Source organism: Neoarthrinium moseri (assembly GCF_022829205.1).
Source record: "Neoarthrinium moseri strain CBS 164.80 chromosome Unknown scaffold71_Wmoseri_CBS_16480, whole genome shotgun sequence".
NCBI lineage: Eukaryota > Fungi > Ascomycota > Sordariomycetes > Amphisphaeriales > Apiosporaceae > Neoarthrinium > Neoarthrinium moseri.
Window position 1 is genome coordinate 32,898 of NW_026055185.1, and position 14,064 is coordinate 46,961.

Below are 14,064 nucleotides of genomic sequence, written 5' to 3' on the forward strand. Positions count from 1 at the left end.
GGCGAACGAGGATTCAAGATAGGAATAGTGAACAGCTGACTGCCGTACAGATAAAGAAGTATCAAAGGGTTTTTATTAAATAGTTGTGGTGCTCTTTACTGCGGCTGACAGCACACGCTAAAGCAAAAGACTCAGAAAAGGTGATGATGACTCTGTAAGGGTGCAAACAATCGATGTTGTTGCGCTGGGAAGGAAAAGGTTCCTCCACAGCGCTGGGAAGCTACTCTATTCTTAGGCTAGGGCTGATGTGCAGACCGTATATCAAAAGTGAGGTCACGCAGTTGATCTCTAGGTTCTCCATCTTCTGTCATCTCCATAAGCAGCGTGGCTGATGGCACACGAGACAGCATACACGCTTTACAGAATTATTTCATGGATGAACCTGCCTTTGATGGCAATACATGTGCATACACTTGCATCTTTTTAGGCGGGTATCTCGAAATGTGTGCACACCATCTCAGTGCGCCTATTCGGCCCGGAGAGCGGCCTGCCCATTATACTAACCGACTCAAGGCGTAAGCTTTGACTGATGAGGAATTCTGCCGGGAAGGCATGTGTACGTTTAGCAATCTCAGGATGAGGGCAAAAAAAGACCGGGACCGGCTTATCAAGCCGCAAATGTAAGGCGCGCGCAAGCGAACTGCCGAAGCTACAGAGACGGATGAAGAAGGTCCTACAAGCATGATTGAGGAACAGCGTGATGAGGCATCAAGTCCTCTTAATTTTCATGAGCACCGGCTGTTCGCTGAATCAGGAGATCATGATCGGGAAACTTAGGAGCTTAGGCGACCACTGTGGGACTGGCTATCTTCAATTCTCCATCCAGCTCTAGCCATGCGCGTGTTGCGCTGACGCTGATCTCACGAATCTTCCGTTTTGATGAAGGACGGTGGATCTCATCTGCCCTTCTTTCCACTCCATAGCCAGTTGTGTCTGGGCTCTTTAGAATGTGGGTATAATGAATCCCAGCCTCAACACGGGGTTTCATAGGTGGTAGCTTTTTTAGGCAGACTCGCCATAAACTAACTACGACAATTTTTCAATCCACTGGGGCTAAGAATACTACTCTATCTAAATTTACTGATCATTCCTCATGGTCTACTGTTTAAGCAGTTTTCAGAGCCAACACTACGCATCACTCGGCAGTAGTCCTTCGTCCTGCATCTCGGATAGCTGTTCCATCACCCACGACGGATCCTTCCGACTTGCCTGCACTACAGCCATTATGTCGAACTCTGCGTCCAAGGAAGCTTTGTTCTGAAGGCTGCTAGCGACAAGCGAGCGCAGCTGAGCTATTTCCTTCTCTTCCTCATCTCCTGACATTTTGCTTGCATTGCGGTAGAACACCTCTGCATTCTTGAGTAGCTGAGCTGCACTCTTGGTAGCCGCCGGATGCGAGATGGGCGGCAAGGCCAAAGCGTAAAGAGACAGGTTGGAAGCTCCACGAAGCATGTGCGTCGTGACCAGATCGTCATGATCGATCCGCTGTATCTTTGATGCCTCACTGAGGAACTGTGTAGCCTCTGTAAGCGCATTCCATCGAAGAATGGAGTTGTCGGCGTTGGCATCTGCGAGAGCTGAGTTGAACGAGGTCAAGGAACGAGCGTTCGCAACAAATGACTCGAAGGGTTCGGTTGCAAATAACTCCGGCGCAGAAAAAGCAGCGTCACGCTCCCTCCTGTAAGTCATGGCGTCGAGTTGGCCGGATCTGAAGCCCGCTTCGAGCAGGGAAGACGTGAACTTGGCTTTCGAGAGTGCAATCTCGTGCAACCTCTCTGGCGTATGTTGAGAGATTGCCTGAATTTTCTGGATGTACTTTGAGGAATAATTCTCAATCATCGGCAGAACGTGCGACGGAATAGACCCAGAAGCGTCGTTGAGAAGCTGACACAATGTCGTCAGAGTATTCAGCTGCGCGACCAGCGTGTCGACGAGTGTGTCATATGTGACCGCCTCCTCAACAGTCGCCCACTGGTCGTCTTCATTAGATGATTCTTGCTCAGCGGTCTCTTCAGATACGACAGGCTCCTCTTCTCCTTCAGCAATCCCTGATTGCTCATTGGCTAGCCGTTCCTGTTCAAGAAACTCGGCATGAGTGGTCTCTTGGACGGAGAAGCACTTGGCCTGCAATTCCAGTGCTTCCTCTAGTAGCTTGAGAGCCTCCTTCCCAAAGTTGTCAATATCTTCCGTGGCAAGTTCTTCGGCAATACTTGTCAGAACTTGAGCCGTGTTGAAGAGAGTATCGGCGTTGTCGGGCTTGAGCTTCAGCGCATATTGGTGGGCATCCAAGGTTGTCCGAAGTGCACCCAGGAGAGGTTCTTGCAGTTGTCCTACGAGGGCGGGGTGCGTTGCCACCTCTAGCAATACTCGTGCCCTAAGACAGATTTGGTCAGTGCATTGCCTTGCGCACTATTGCATGTGCACATACTTGTTGTACGCGAGGTCGAAGTTCTGGGGATATAGCGCAAGGCCCTGGTCATAGGCTGTCCCGGCGCGCTGAAAGAATCTCATCGACTTTGCCGCATCTCCGGCGCGGTGCTTTCCCGCAGCTTCCTCATGATCCACGCCGGCTGTTTTGACATCAGAAACATGCAAGAGATAGTTATCACAGTGCACATACCAGCAAGAAAGTCATCTGCGGTCTCCAATTTCTGCGTCCGTCAGTTGCGGGCTGTTCAGGGTAGAGGGACAAGTATCATACCGGCTCCGCCTTCTGCTTCCCCTTGGCCTGCTTCGAAAAGGTTTTCGGCCGTTTAGACATGATGGCTGGCGAGCGTGGGTGGCACGTGAGACTAGGATTCGATGCCAATGTTTGCTTTGCGTGGGGTATAGAGAAATCTGGTAGTTGACATGGGGGGTCGAGGAGATGACGATTGCAATAGGCCCAGAGTTTTCAAGCGCACCACGCTAATCGGTGGCACGTGCACACCCTGGAGCAGCCGCTATCAACTGGACAATGGCTTTCGTTACCTTCGTGAGATGCGGTGACACCGTTTCGCGTATCCTCATTGATGGGTTCTGCCTGGAGATGACATGCATACAGCCAGCGCTGGGGACGGCTGTGACGCTGAAGGCGGAAAGCCCCTTTATGCGTAGGCCTATGAACGCGCTAGTTACAATATGCTGCAAACAGCAAAGAATTGCTACTCCAGACACAATCGATGGCTCATAAGAATACGACCAAGCAGACAGGAACAATAGAGTAGAATTTCTGGCATCTAGCGTGGCGAGACTGGTAGGCCGAGTCCACAATGTTGAGTGCTCCCCATGCGCTCTGCGCACCTGTGTGTTGTGCAGGTTCGGCGGGGACGGATGCTACAGATGTCACTTGATGTAAAGTATGACATACCAATCTTGCAGATATAAAAGTCACGGTGAAGGCTCCCAACGTCACAACTTCACAACAGCCGCAAATTCGTGATGTTGTTGGGGTTGCCGAAACCCTGCATCTCGTCGTTGAAGGGGCAGAGCCGCAGAGGTGTCGGCCGCGAGAATTACTAGCACCGTCCACCAACCATGTCTGAATACCATCACAAGAGCAGATCATCCCTGCAGAGGTAGAGCAGACGTGCTAATCAAGTCAATCAGTTAGATACCCGTCAAACCGTCATGACTGGACGTACGTACTGTATGTACGGACCAGAGACGGCCAGGTAGCTCAGTCCCGAGATTGAGCCGTGTCGGGCGCCTTGCAGCATCTTTGGCCCCCACTTGCACTTGTGACGACGCCTGGGCGGATTGACCAGGGCCCACCCAGCCGGCTTGACGTCGAGTGTGAAGCTCGGGAACGGAGCTCTAAGCTCAGCTTTGGGCGTCATTTTCTCAAACGGCCAGAACCATGCCGGCTCGACTGCCACCCAGAGCGACGGCCGCCGGTCGGAGCCTTCTGGAGCAAGCCGTCCGTCCCAATGGCAAGTCCGTATGTCTCTTCTGCTCGTTGACGCCGTCGCCAAGCTCAAACTCGACGCGAAACGCGAGACGAAAAGCCGTCGGCCCACCACGCCGGCTCCAGTCCACCTCGACCAGCGCACCGCCCGACGCCCGGAAAGAGTTGGAGGACGCCTTGGTCGACCTGCAAAGGCATGCTGCCAACTTTGTCAACCTGTCGAGGCTGCAGCTTGCCGTCAACGGGTTGCGACAGCAGCCCGGCAACGAGGCGATTCGAGTCGCGATCCTAGGCCTTACCGATGGCGCAGAATCGGGCAAGTCCGCGAAGCAGGTGCTCAAGCTACTGCTGGCAGATCCGTTGAAGGACGAGGAGGAGTGGGAAAGACAGGTGGAACGCCATGATTTGGCGCAGCCCATGATCATCAGGGTGGGACGGGAGAAGCACCAAGAGCCCGGTACAATCTCTCTGGCCAACGACAGCGTGTTACATGAGGTCAATGTCTCGTCCGCAACGCTCAATGGACACAACTTGGAACTACTGCTCATGGAGACCTTTCCATTCGACGCGTCGCCGGGAGGAGGATTGGAGGGGTTCGAAGATTCCGTGCTGGTGCCTGCTGTTGAGATCCCAGCATCCGACTCAGGGAGGTTCTCTCCGATCACAACGCCCGTACACAAAGCCCTCGTCGTGGGCAACGGTCTCATGGGTGCTGCCTCGGTGGTGTCGCTACCACTGCTCGAGAGCGAAAGCTTCATCAAAGCAGCCGTGGACATGCCAGGGTACAAGTCCGCGGACACCGCGTCTCTGCCATTCGTCCCAGTTGACGTAGGAACTGCCAGAGTTGGGCTGGGTCTTATTCGTAACAGCCTCAATGACGCCATGGAGTATGAGCGCATGTGGTTTCAAAGCAACATGCCAAAGCTTGCAGAGTGGTTGAAAACCGATATCTCCTCTGCAGAGGGTGTGACGAAGGCTCCTGTGCGGCGCTTGATCGCTTCTGTGCTACAGAATGCCTCGGCTTCCATCCGGAATGCAGAGGCTCGTTCAGTATCTACATCGCTTGGATCCACTGTCGCGCCAACTTCAACACAGCATCTCAAGGCCAGCTTAGCTGAGTGGGCAGAAAATGCCCATGGTGAGCTTCAGGAATCATTAGACCTTGCTTTCTCGAGCAAGAGATGGCGAAAGCTGGGCTGGTGGAAGCTCTTCTGGCGTGTGGACGATGTCCACATGCTAACTACGGATATCCTCAACCAGCGATTCCTTCCAAACGCCGAGAAGAATGCTATCTATCTGGCTGGGCGAATTCAAGAGGCTTCCTCGAGAGCAGACCTTACTGCCGCCTACAGACAGCCCGAGGCACCAGAAACAGACGAAGCCAGTAATGGACGTAGTCGCTGGCCAATAAATATCCCCACTACAAGGGCGTACCTACAGAACGAGACGATACCTGCCTTGCAAGCTCTGGCCCAGAAGCTAGTCTTCCAAACACTCAGCACATCTGGTCTGACCACGTCCCTTGGTGCGCTGGCATACTTCGGCACCCTTACCACGGGCATCTACGAGGCTGGTGCTGTCGCAGCTCTCGGGATTGTCTGGAGCCTGAACCGCATGCAGAAGCAATGGGAAACTGCTCGGAAGTTCTGGGAGGGAGAAGTCAGGGAAGAAGGCCGAAAGGCTGTCAGGGGCGTGGAGGTTGCTGTTGAGGATGTCTTGGAACAGACAGAGGACATCGCCAAGGGAGATGTTACCAGTAATGCCGAGCTTGACAGAGCCCGTCAACTAGTCGCCAAAGCTACTGACGCCCTCGAGAGGCTGAAGTGAATACATTTTGTATAACCATGTATTAATGTGTAAGAAATATAGAAAAACAACGGAGGTGAACGTCAGCTTCCACTCTTAAGACGAGAAAATCTTGCTCTAAGCAATAGCCTCCCCAACGCGTGGCTTCCGTATTGTCAACTAACAATGAGTGACGACGCAACGTGCTTGAAATCAATTGTATAGGAAAAGAAGGGTAGCTGGGACCTGAACCCATGCCGCTACTGCGTGGGCACAATGGCGAGCTCTTAAAGCACATGAGGTTGCGCTGCACCCGAAAGTGAGGAGCCCAGGGCCCAGAAATACCACTGCACCACTACAGCAAACGGGGGCTACTCATTGGTGACAGCCTGCTGCCTTGTTGGCATTCATATTACCTGAGCACTCCATCACCGGATGAACGGCCCCTTGGTTATTGTGATTTCATTGGCAAAGTAGTATTGAGCTTGCCCACCCAATTACTGCCTTTGCTTCTACCTTGAAAGCCAAACGTCGACCTGAATCAAAGTGAGAACCACGCCCCTCTACCTCCCTCCCTCCCTTCAGCTCCTTGGGCTCACGCACGTTAAGCCATACTCTCGACCACCTCCGCACACTTAGCCGTCTACAAGGCAGCCTAGCTCTGACTGGGGAGGACAAGTATTCAGACATGGTATTTCAGGTATCCTGCTTCACGGTCTCAGCAGAACAGCACATCGCTTTGCCGCAGCCCGGCGCGTAGGCTCTACAGTGACCTGGCATCGAATCAGTCACAATGAATCCGTGTGACGACGTATAAATTCAAGCTGGGCAACAAGCCTATCCCAACGACATTCCATGATCATGTAAGAGAAATTGTACGTGCGGGATGTGATAGGCGTACAGTTATTATTATTATTGTTGTTGTTGTTGTTATTATTGTCAGTCTCTCGTCAGATATACACGTAAAACCATGCCGTGAAGGGTCACAAGGAGAAAGCAGGAAAACAGAATATCGTACACAACATCTACTTCGAACCATGAGAAGCTCCTCAAGCCCGAAGCCAAGCCAAAGCATGAGCCAAAGCGTAATCAGTCAGCGAAGCAAGCCATCAAGTAGCTACCCACTCGGCCATATTGACCAAGTGGTACCCCTGGGGGTGGTGAATCGGCGACATGTTGTCGACTTTGAGCCGCAGGCCTGTTAGTGAATGGTAGTTGCCGGTGGGATCTGAGAACGGACAATGCATCCTTTGGCGAAACATGTGCGATGATTTACTCAGATCATTTCACCAGACCTGACACGTTTGGATTCACCTCACTTCCTCGATTGTGCTAACCATGAGCATGGAAACTCCAGTACTTTGAAAGGGTATCCGTAACGAAGAAGGTCATCTTGAAGTGCTTTGACAGACAAGTTATCGACACAGTCTAGATCGTGCTTCCGAAGCTGTTGACTAAATCTGAAAGACAGTGGTATCTCGAACAACAACAGCTACACCTCCCACCTCCGTGGAGATTTTCAGTACCCCTGGGCCCAGGCGTTACTCCCATCCTCCACCCCAGTCACCGCCTGAATAATCTACTGCCGACCACTCAGTCGTCTCCATCGTGGCCGTTTCATCTACAGTATACATGGAAACCGTATCACCAGACATGTAGGACTGATCGACGCCCACGTTGGTGTTCATATCCACATGAACATCAACGACGGTTGTTGAATCAACATTGATGTTTGTCGTATCCGTGTAGGCCGTATTAGAAGTGTCCACGTAGGACGTGTTCGTCGTATCTACGTATGTCGTATTGGTGGCATCGACGTACGTTCCATTCGTTGGGTCCATGTACGTAGTGTTGGCTCCTGGCGCGACACTGTCTATGTAAACCGGCGCGGGTTGAGTGTTATATTGAGCATTGACGGTGTTGTCGACATTCACGTTCACCACATTGACGTTGTCCGTGGTTTGGGGCGCGAAGTAGGATCCAGATGCTGAAGTATCTAATACAGTCGTGTTCTGGAAACTTGTTTGATCGAACATCATAGCTGAGCCGTCTGTAGACCCACTGTCTTGTGTCGGAAAGGCGGCATTCTGGTTGTACGCCTGTTGGTTGGCATCGGCGTGCGACTGATGTGATGCCCCACTATGTGCACCATGTGGTGCGGTAAAAACTTGCTGCCATTGTGGCTGCCCTGGAGGCGGTCCATTCGGGGGTGGAGGACGCGCAACCACTGGTTGTGGTGGCCTTGGTCCCGGCTGCCCAGGTTGCGATGCCATTCCGGCCATCGCTGGGTTTTGGACAACATATGGTCTACCAGGCGTCTGGACACCGACGGGCTGCATCCCTGGTACTGTTTGATTGAATCCTTGAGCTGGAGGTTTTGGGCCAGGTAGCCCCTGAGCTTGAGGTGGCGCGGTATATGAGTGCACTGGTTTCGGCGGTCTTCCATTTTGCTGCGGAGTCTGCTGCGCATGAGAGTTTTCGTATATCCGGTTTGCAAGCATGGCACCAGCAAAAGCATTGCCACCCATCGATTCGGCTGCGACAGCTCCTACTACCCCTGCTGCGGTTTGCTTCAACGCCTGATTCTTCCATATTTTCTTTGCCCATCCTTTGAGCTCTTTGCCTGCGCTGGCGAACGCTGCAGCTGTCTCAGCTCCAGTCAAGGCTGGGTTCTGGCCTTGGCTTTGTACTTGTGGTTTTGACTGGCCCGACTGGACGGGTGGATGAACAGCCCCCTGTGGGCTTTGACCATTAGATGATTGCATATGACTTGGCTGCTGAGAATACAAAGGTTGTTGGGCAAGTTGCTGATGGGAACTGTTCTGTGGAAACCCGCTCTGGGTATGGGTTGGAGGTGAGTAGACCTGTTGTGCGAGGGGTTGTTGCTGGGCTTGCTGTTGAACTTGTTGATGATGCTGGTGGTGTTGATGTTGCCATGGATACCCTGGTGTCGAGTCAGGAGTGAGGACAGATTGTGGTTGAACTTGAGGTACTTGGTGTGCAGGTGGCATATGTGACGCCTGGCCGTTGTGGCTCTGAGGGCTAAATATCTGAGGGGTTTGAGCATGCTGATTTGACACTGGATGACCAGCGCCTTGCACATGCAACTGCTGTTGCTGCTGTTGCTGGTGATGCAGGGGCTGACTCGTTGTTTGGCTAGAGTTCACAATTTGTGGCTGTACAGGAGATTGCCACGGTGGCGTAGCATTCTGGACCACTGAGTTCAGGTTGATCTGTAACTGCGCTGAATGCTGAGACTGTTGCGCTGTCCATTGCCCCTGAGTTGGCTTTGGAGCATGGCTTGGGGTTGGCTGACTGGGCTTTAGGGGAACATTAGCCGACGGCACTGCTGTCTGGGAGATGTGATTCTCGATCATTGAGACTGGCGCTGCTTGACTTGCCATTTGTTGCAGCGGCTGATATTGCGGATGCCCATTTGTCGCTATAGAACCTGCCGACGGACTTGCTTGGTGTGCAGGAGAAGACGTAGGAGCAGATGCCGGAGGAAATTGCGGACCTGGCGAAGTCATTTGTTGTTGGAGAGGCGTTTCAGGAGCAGAAGTGCTGGCAGCGCTTGGAGGCTCGTACACTTGAGAGAAGGTTGAAGACGGTGTCTGCTGTAGCGACGCGACCGACTGTGCCGGAGATGACACATGACTTTGGCTTATGGGCGGTGGTTGTTGCTGGAGTTGGAGGCTCGGGACTTGATGTTGAAATTGTGATCCATCTGGCTTAGGTGCAGGTCCTTGCCCCGTAGGACTCTGAATACTCATAACTGCATGTTGGCCTGCTTGCGACTCAGTCTTGTTGGGCTTGTCTGACATAGTTGGTGACGGCGTCTGTTTTGGAGGCTTATTTCCACCAACCGGCTTGCGTCTAAAGGAAGACTTAATAGAGATCGCCGGTGACACTTGCGTGGAAGAGTACGAAATAGGAGACTGCCCAGACGGTCGAACCACTGAGACTGAGTGAGACGCTGAATCAGTCAGGGCCGAAGACTGTGGATCTGCGCACGCTTCTTCTGGGCTACCGTTGAGCTTCGAATTGCTGTTTTCAGGCAGAGAAGGTGAGCTTTGCGTGCTTTGATTGGCCGTGATATCTGGAGCCGGCTTGCTTGGACCGGGCAATATCGATGCCGAACTGACAACATCGGAGCGTTCCGGCGGCGTTTCAGTGGCCCCAACATGTGATATTGCGTCTGATTGTGCTGAAAGGCTTACATCAACTTGAAACTGTTGTCCATTTGATGCACATGACGGCGGTGAGGTCTCAATAGTAGGGTTGCTATTATGCCCATCTGGACCAGATGGTGACGTCTCGGCATGTGCTTGTACTGTAATACTAGAATCACCCTGATGTTCCTTCGAGTATTCATCTTTGTTCGAATCAGTAGCTTCGACGTGTAATGCGGGTTTGGTCATCGCGCTCGAACCCGAGGCGCTTCCAGCTTCAGCAACAGTAGGCACAACTTCGCTGACGACCATAATCGCATCTGATATTTGCTCCGATGTTGTACGACCATGCCTAGAGCTTGGCTTTTCTTCAGGAGGAGAGCTTTGCGATGAAACTCTTTGAGTATTCTTACCAACTCCGGACGGCTTGGGGAGCGAGAGGGGAGCAACCGAAGGTAATGGCTCGCCCATCACCGTGTCATTTGGGCTTTGGTCCTGCCTGATCTCTGGCAAGGTTCCTCCCAAGTCGTAGTATGGTCGTGTTAACTCAGTCTTGATTTTCGAATTGCCATTAGCACCGTCATTAGGAAACGTGGGCTTCGCAGACCCCTGAGCTGTATGATCATACCCCTGCAGTTGAATTTGCGCCGGGCGAGTCTGTTGAGCAGTCATCACAGCGGAGTCCTCTGTATACAGTTGTTGGGATCCAGTCGGAAATTGAGTTCCGGATGGCTGAGTGGGCGCAAATTCTTGAAATATCAAAAGACCTGGACCATTTCGAGGAGGTAGGTGGTTGGTTTGAGACGGCAATTGGTTTGGCATTGTGTTGACCCTGTGTGAGATAGGGTGATTGGGACTATTAGTGTTGCCAGGTAATTGATTTGGAGCGGATGGCAGCAACTTTAGCGGTAGGTCTCCGTGGGGTTGTGGGTGGGTAGGTGGTAGGTCGCCTGTGTAGTATCTATGATGCATCGGTATCGATTGAGCTCTGTATGACTGCATAGGTACCTGAGAGCCAACTCGGCCATATTGATGTGTCTGAAGAGATTGACGGCCGTAGTTATCCTGCTGAGACGTCGCAGTGAAATTATGGCGATAATGGGCAGGCTTCAGTACAGTTGGCACGTGAGATAGCGTGGTGCCTGCCCCGGGATCGCCAGGCGAGTGCAAGATAGAGCCAGACGAGATGCTGTCGTGCCGGGCATTAGACCCTGGTATGGAAGGATGTCCATGCTGTGGCCTGTAATCCAGAGATACTGAACCATTTTGCAAGCCTTGGGCCGGACGCAAAGCTGTAGGTACTTGGGAGTGTGGAGGCTCTTCAACAGAGGGACCATGCCCTTGTCCCATAGAGATTTTCGGCCCCGAAGGAGGTGTGAGTACCGTTGGATGCCGCTGAATGGCACCTGCTGACTGCGGGGGTCCAGAAATCGAATGTCTTGAGTGACGATCTGCCATCAACTCGCTGTTCTGTGGTTGAAGTATAGACACTCCGGCAAGGGCCAGGGAAGACCGCTTTGATGTGACAACCTCTCCACCTGGTCTATTGGCTGCAGAATTCCATGATTGATAGTTGTCAGGCTGGGGCTTGGCCACTACAGGCTTTGCAGATGTTGATGTGATGATGAACTGTGCTGGAGCAGATCCCACACCTCTCGGGGCAGGATATGAGAATGAAGCAGAAACTAAGGGGTAGTCCACCATCGATGTCATGTGAGCGGAAGTTGGCTGAGGTGGCTGAGGCGGCCGAGGCGGCTTCTTCATATCAATAGAGGTTGGTTCTGTCGGTAGTTCAATAGGCGTATCTGAAGACATCGACGGCCGCACAACACTCGGTCCACTGGAGGAAGCATCCATTTCAATAGGTGCTAACTCATCGGCGCATTTCAGAGTATCGCTGGTGGGCAGCTCGGCCATGGACCCGATCGGTATCCATGTCCCCTGGCCTGTGAAGACCGCCGACCTGTCTGGCAGCTCAGCGTACATTGGCTGCCCGTCAAGCATATGTACAGCCCTTTCGGGCTGATCAGCCGTTGGTCGACTTTCATCGGAACCGGCATCCAACCCCTTACGGCCAACCCCGTCCAGCTCGACACTTGCGACTGAGGCTGGCGCTCCCATGATGGGTGTGGCAGCGACCGAAGAGACCACAGAGTCCGACTTCCCTTGTTCTTGATTAGTATTACTTTCTGCGTGGGCCTCATCATCGGCCGGGGAACATGTATCAATATAACCGTCCGGCCCTAGAAAAGCAGAGGGGTCGAAGTAGCCTGTGGCGCCCATTTCGTCAATCTCTTGGAGCGTGCCATCGCCCCGGCGGCCATCTTTTGATTTTGATGCATTCTGTGGTGGTAGGTCTGCCGTACCCCGTCTCTTGATCTGCAGTAGCTCCTCGGGAGCAAGTGATACCGGCTCTGCGCCGTGACTGACAAAATCGGGGTATTCATCGCCAGCTTTCGGGAAGTTGTACTGCATAAGTCCTGTGGACTTGTACCTGTAAAACCACCGCGCTCCATCATAATCCGCTTCCCAGCCGCTTGGAAGGCCCGACATGGCCGCACAAAACGAGGTCGGAATTCCGGCAGGGGGTTCGGGCCTTATACGTCGAGATCGGGGCAGAGGAGTAGGCGGCGATGCAGTCCGTGCGCATGTGGTGCGCTCTCAACTTGGTGGTGCTCCGCGGCGAAGGGTTACGATCGCCTCCAGGATGGCTCTCCGGCACAGAGCGCAAGACGTCAAGACGGTCGGTGGAAGTGGGTATGCGCTCCACGAAGCGACAAACAATACCAGAGCCGACAGAGGCCTGGAAGCTCGCAGCTGGACACAAAGCCAAGGGCTGGGAGCTCTGGACAGGCGTCGAAGCTAACCAGACTCCTACGATGTGCAGTGTAAAAGAAGGAAAGTTACTACATGCCAGACTATCGGCCTGAATCGCTTGATTCAGAGTCTCAATATTGCGGCTGAGATACCTACCACCGAACAACGCGTTGCTGAAACCCATGACCAAGGGTCCCAACCGTCGGAGGATGTTAGTTGCCGATCAACATGGCGCGAAACCAATCTAGACCATAGGGCGATAGCTGGCGCGTTGTGGCTTGCAGGAGCTGAAGCCCAAATTTCACTATCTGGTACTGGCACCTGTCGGCTGCCAAGACCTGCCAGGCATGCACCGGAATTAGTAGCATCTGAAGATCGTATGCGACAAGTTTTGGGTGACTCTCGGTAACATAGTCTGATTGAATGCCCAGGTAGTTAGTTGGCCAAGGTGTTCAAAGGATGGTCGTAGCAATTGTGATTGAGTTGAAGCTTAATGTCCCCCTGGGTTAGGTGAGTTGGGTGGTGACATCCCTGCAGCAGCGGAATAGGTCCGCTGCCATGGATCTCGCTGCGTATGATGCTTGTTGTCGGGTGGTACACATCCAGACGCCTCCGTGTGCATGACAACCATATCACTGAACTGTTTCTCTATACTCCACACACTGAAGTCGCTGGTTCCATAATTTTAAAGGACGTGCGACACTCTGAGCGACACGAGCATAGAGCGCCTCCCCTCTAGTCAAATAGTCAGCTGCATTGACAAAGTAGCAGCCATGAAGCCGTGGCTGAAATTGCAGCCGTTTGTCGCCATGCATCTCTGCGAAACATGTTCTCGGCCCGCCGCATGTAATTTTACGACAGTTCACCGTGAGAATCAATACACTAGGCTGCCGCAAACATGGTGCCCAAGGCCAGGCTTGCAAGGAGCCAACCAGCAAAAAAGAGATTGATTGTATAGACCAGGGCTGGGTTTGAACCAACATGTTTCGTTCTCTTGAGACGTTGAATGCTTTATGCAATTAAGCTACCTGGCCTGAAGTTGTTGTGCGGCGTATGTTGTTATTATTTGCGTCCATATAGAGCCTGCTTCGGTATTCAATCTGTGAGTCATATCGGTCTCGCTTACACCAGGCAGGGATTCAAGGCAGCACTTGAAATCTTGGCGAGCTAAACCCGTTCACAGCGTCTGAAGTTTTGTGATTAAGAGTCTTCTGAAGTGATTTAATTAAGTTGTGCCAGGGAGACAACGGTCATAGTTTGGTTGAGCGAACTTAAGGCCCATGCTGAAAGGCAAACGTCAGATAGCAAGAGAGTTCTTCAATGTTCTTCAATTGAATTCCTCTGCTTCTTAAATCAACCCCCTTGCTTCTGATTCTGTAAGACGATTGGCATGGATCAATGCTA

The 14,064-nt window shown here is 52.6% G+C and overlaps 4 protein-coding genes across 4 annotated transcripts; 1 reads left to right on the forward strand and 3 right to left on the reverse strand.

Annotated features, from left to right (window-relative positions):
- Nucleotides 1-1,128: 1,128 nt before the first annotated feature.
- On the reverse strand, nt 1,129-2,761 carry JN550_011624 (uncharacterized protein; the record flags this gene model as incomplete). Its single annotated transcript, XM_049310009.1, has 4 exons — nt 1,129-2,374; nt 2,429-2,570; nt 2,621-2,651; nt 2,702-2,761. 4 exons carry the CDS (start codon nt 2,759-2,761, stop codon nt 1,129-1,131), a joined length of 1,479 nt encoding a protein of 492 aa, XP_049166374.1.
- A 782-nt stretch (nt 2,762-3,543) lies between these two features.
- Nucleotides 3,544-3,818, reverse strand: JN550_011625 (uncharacterized protein; the record flags this gene model as incomplete). Its single annotated transcript, XM_049310010.1, has 2 exons — nt 3,544-3,571; nt 3,628-3,818. 2 exons carry the CDS (start codon nt 3,816-3,818, stop codon nt 3,544-3,546), a joined length of 219 nt encoding a protein of 72 aa, XP_049166375.1.
- Nucleotides 3,819-3,838: 20 nt separating this feature from the next.
- Nucleotides 3,839-5,713, forward strand: JN550_011626 (uncharacterized protein; the record flags this gene model as incomplete). The annotated part of the gene is made up of 1 exon (XM_049310011.1): nt 3,839-5,713. One exon carries the CDS (start codon nt 3,839-3,841, stop codon nt 5,711-5,713), a length of 1,875 nt encoding a protein of 624 aa, XP_049166376.1.
- Nucleotides 5,714-7,212: 1,499 nt separating this feature from the next.
- Nucleotides 7,213-12,844, reverse strand: JN550_011627 (uncharacterized protein; the record flags this gene model as incomplete). The annotated part of the gene is made up of 2 exons (XM_049310012.1): nt 7,213-12,337; nt 12,405-12,844. 2 exons carry the CDS (start codon nt 12,842-12,844, stop codon nt 7,213-7,215), a joined length of 5,565 nt encoding a protein of 1,854 aa, XP_049166377.1.
- Between the last annotated feature and the right edge of the window lie 1,220 nt (nt 12,845-14,064).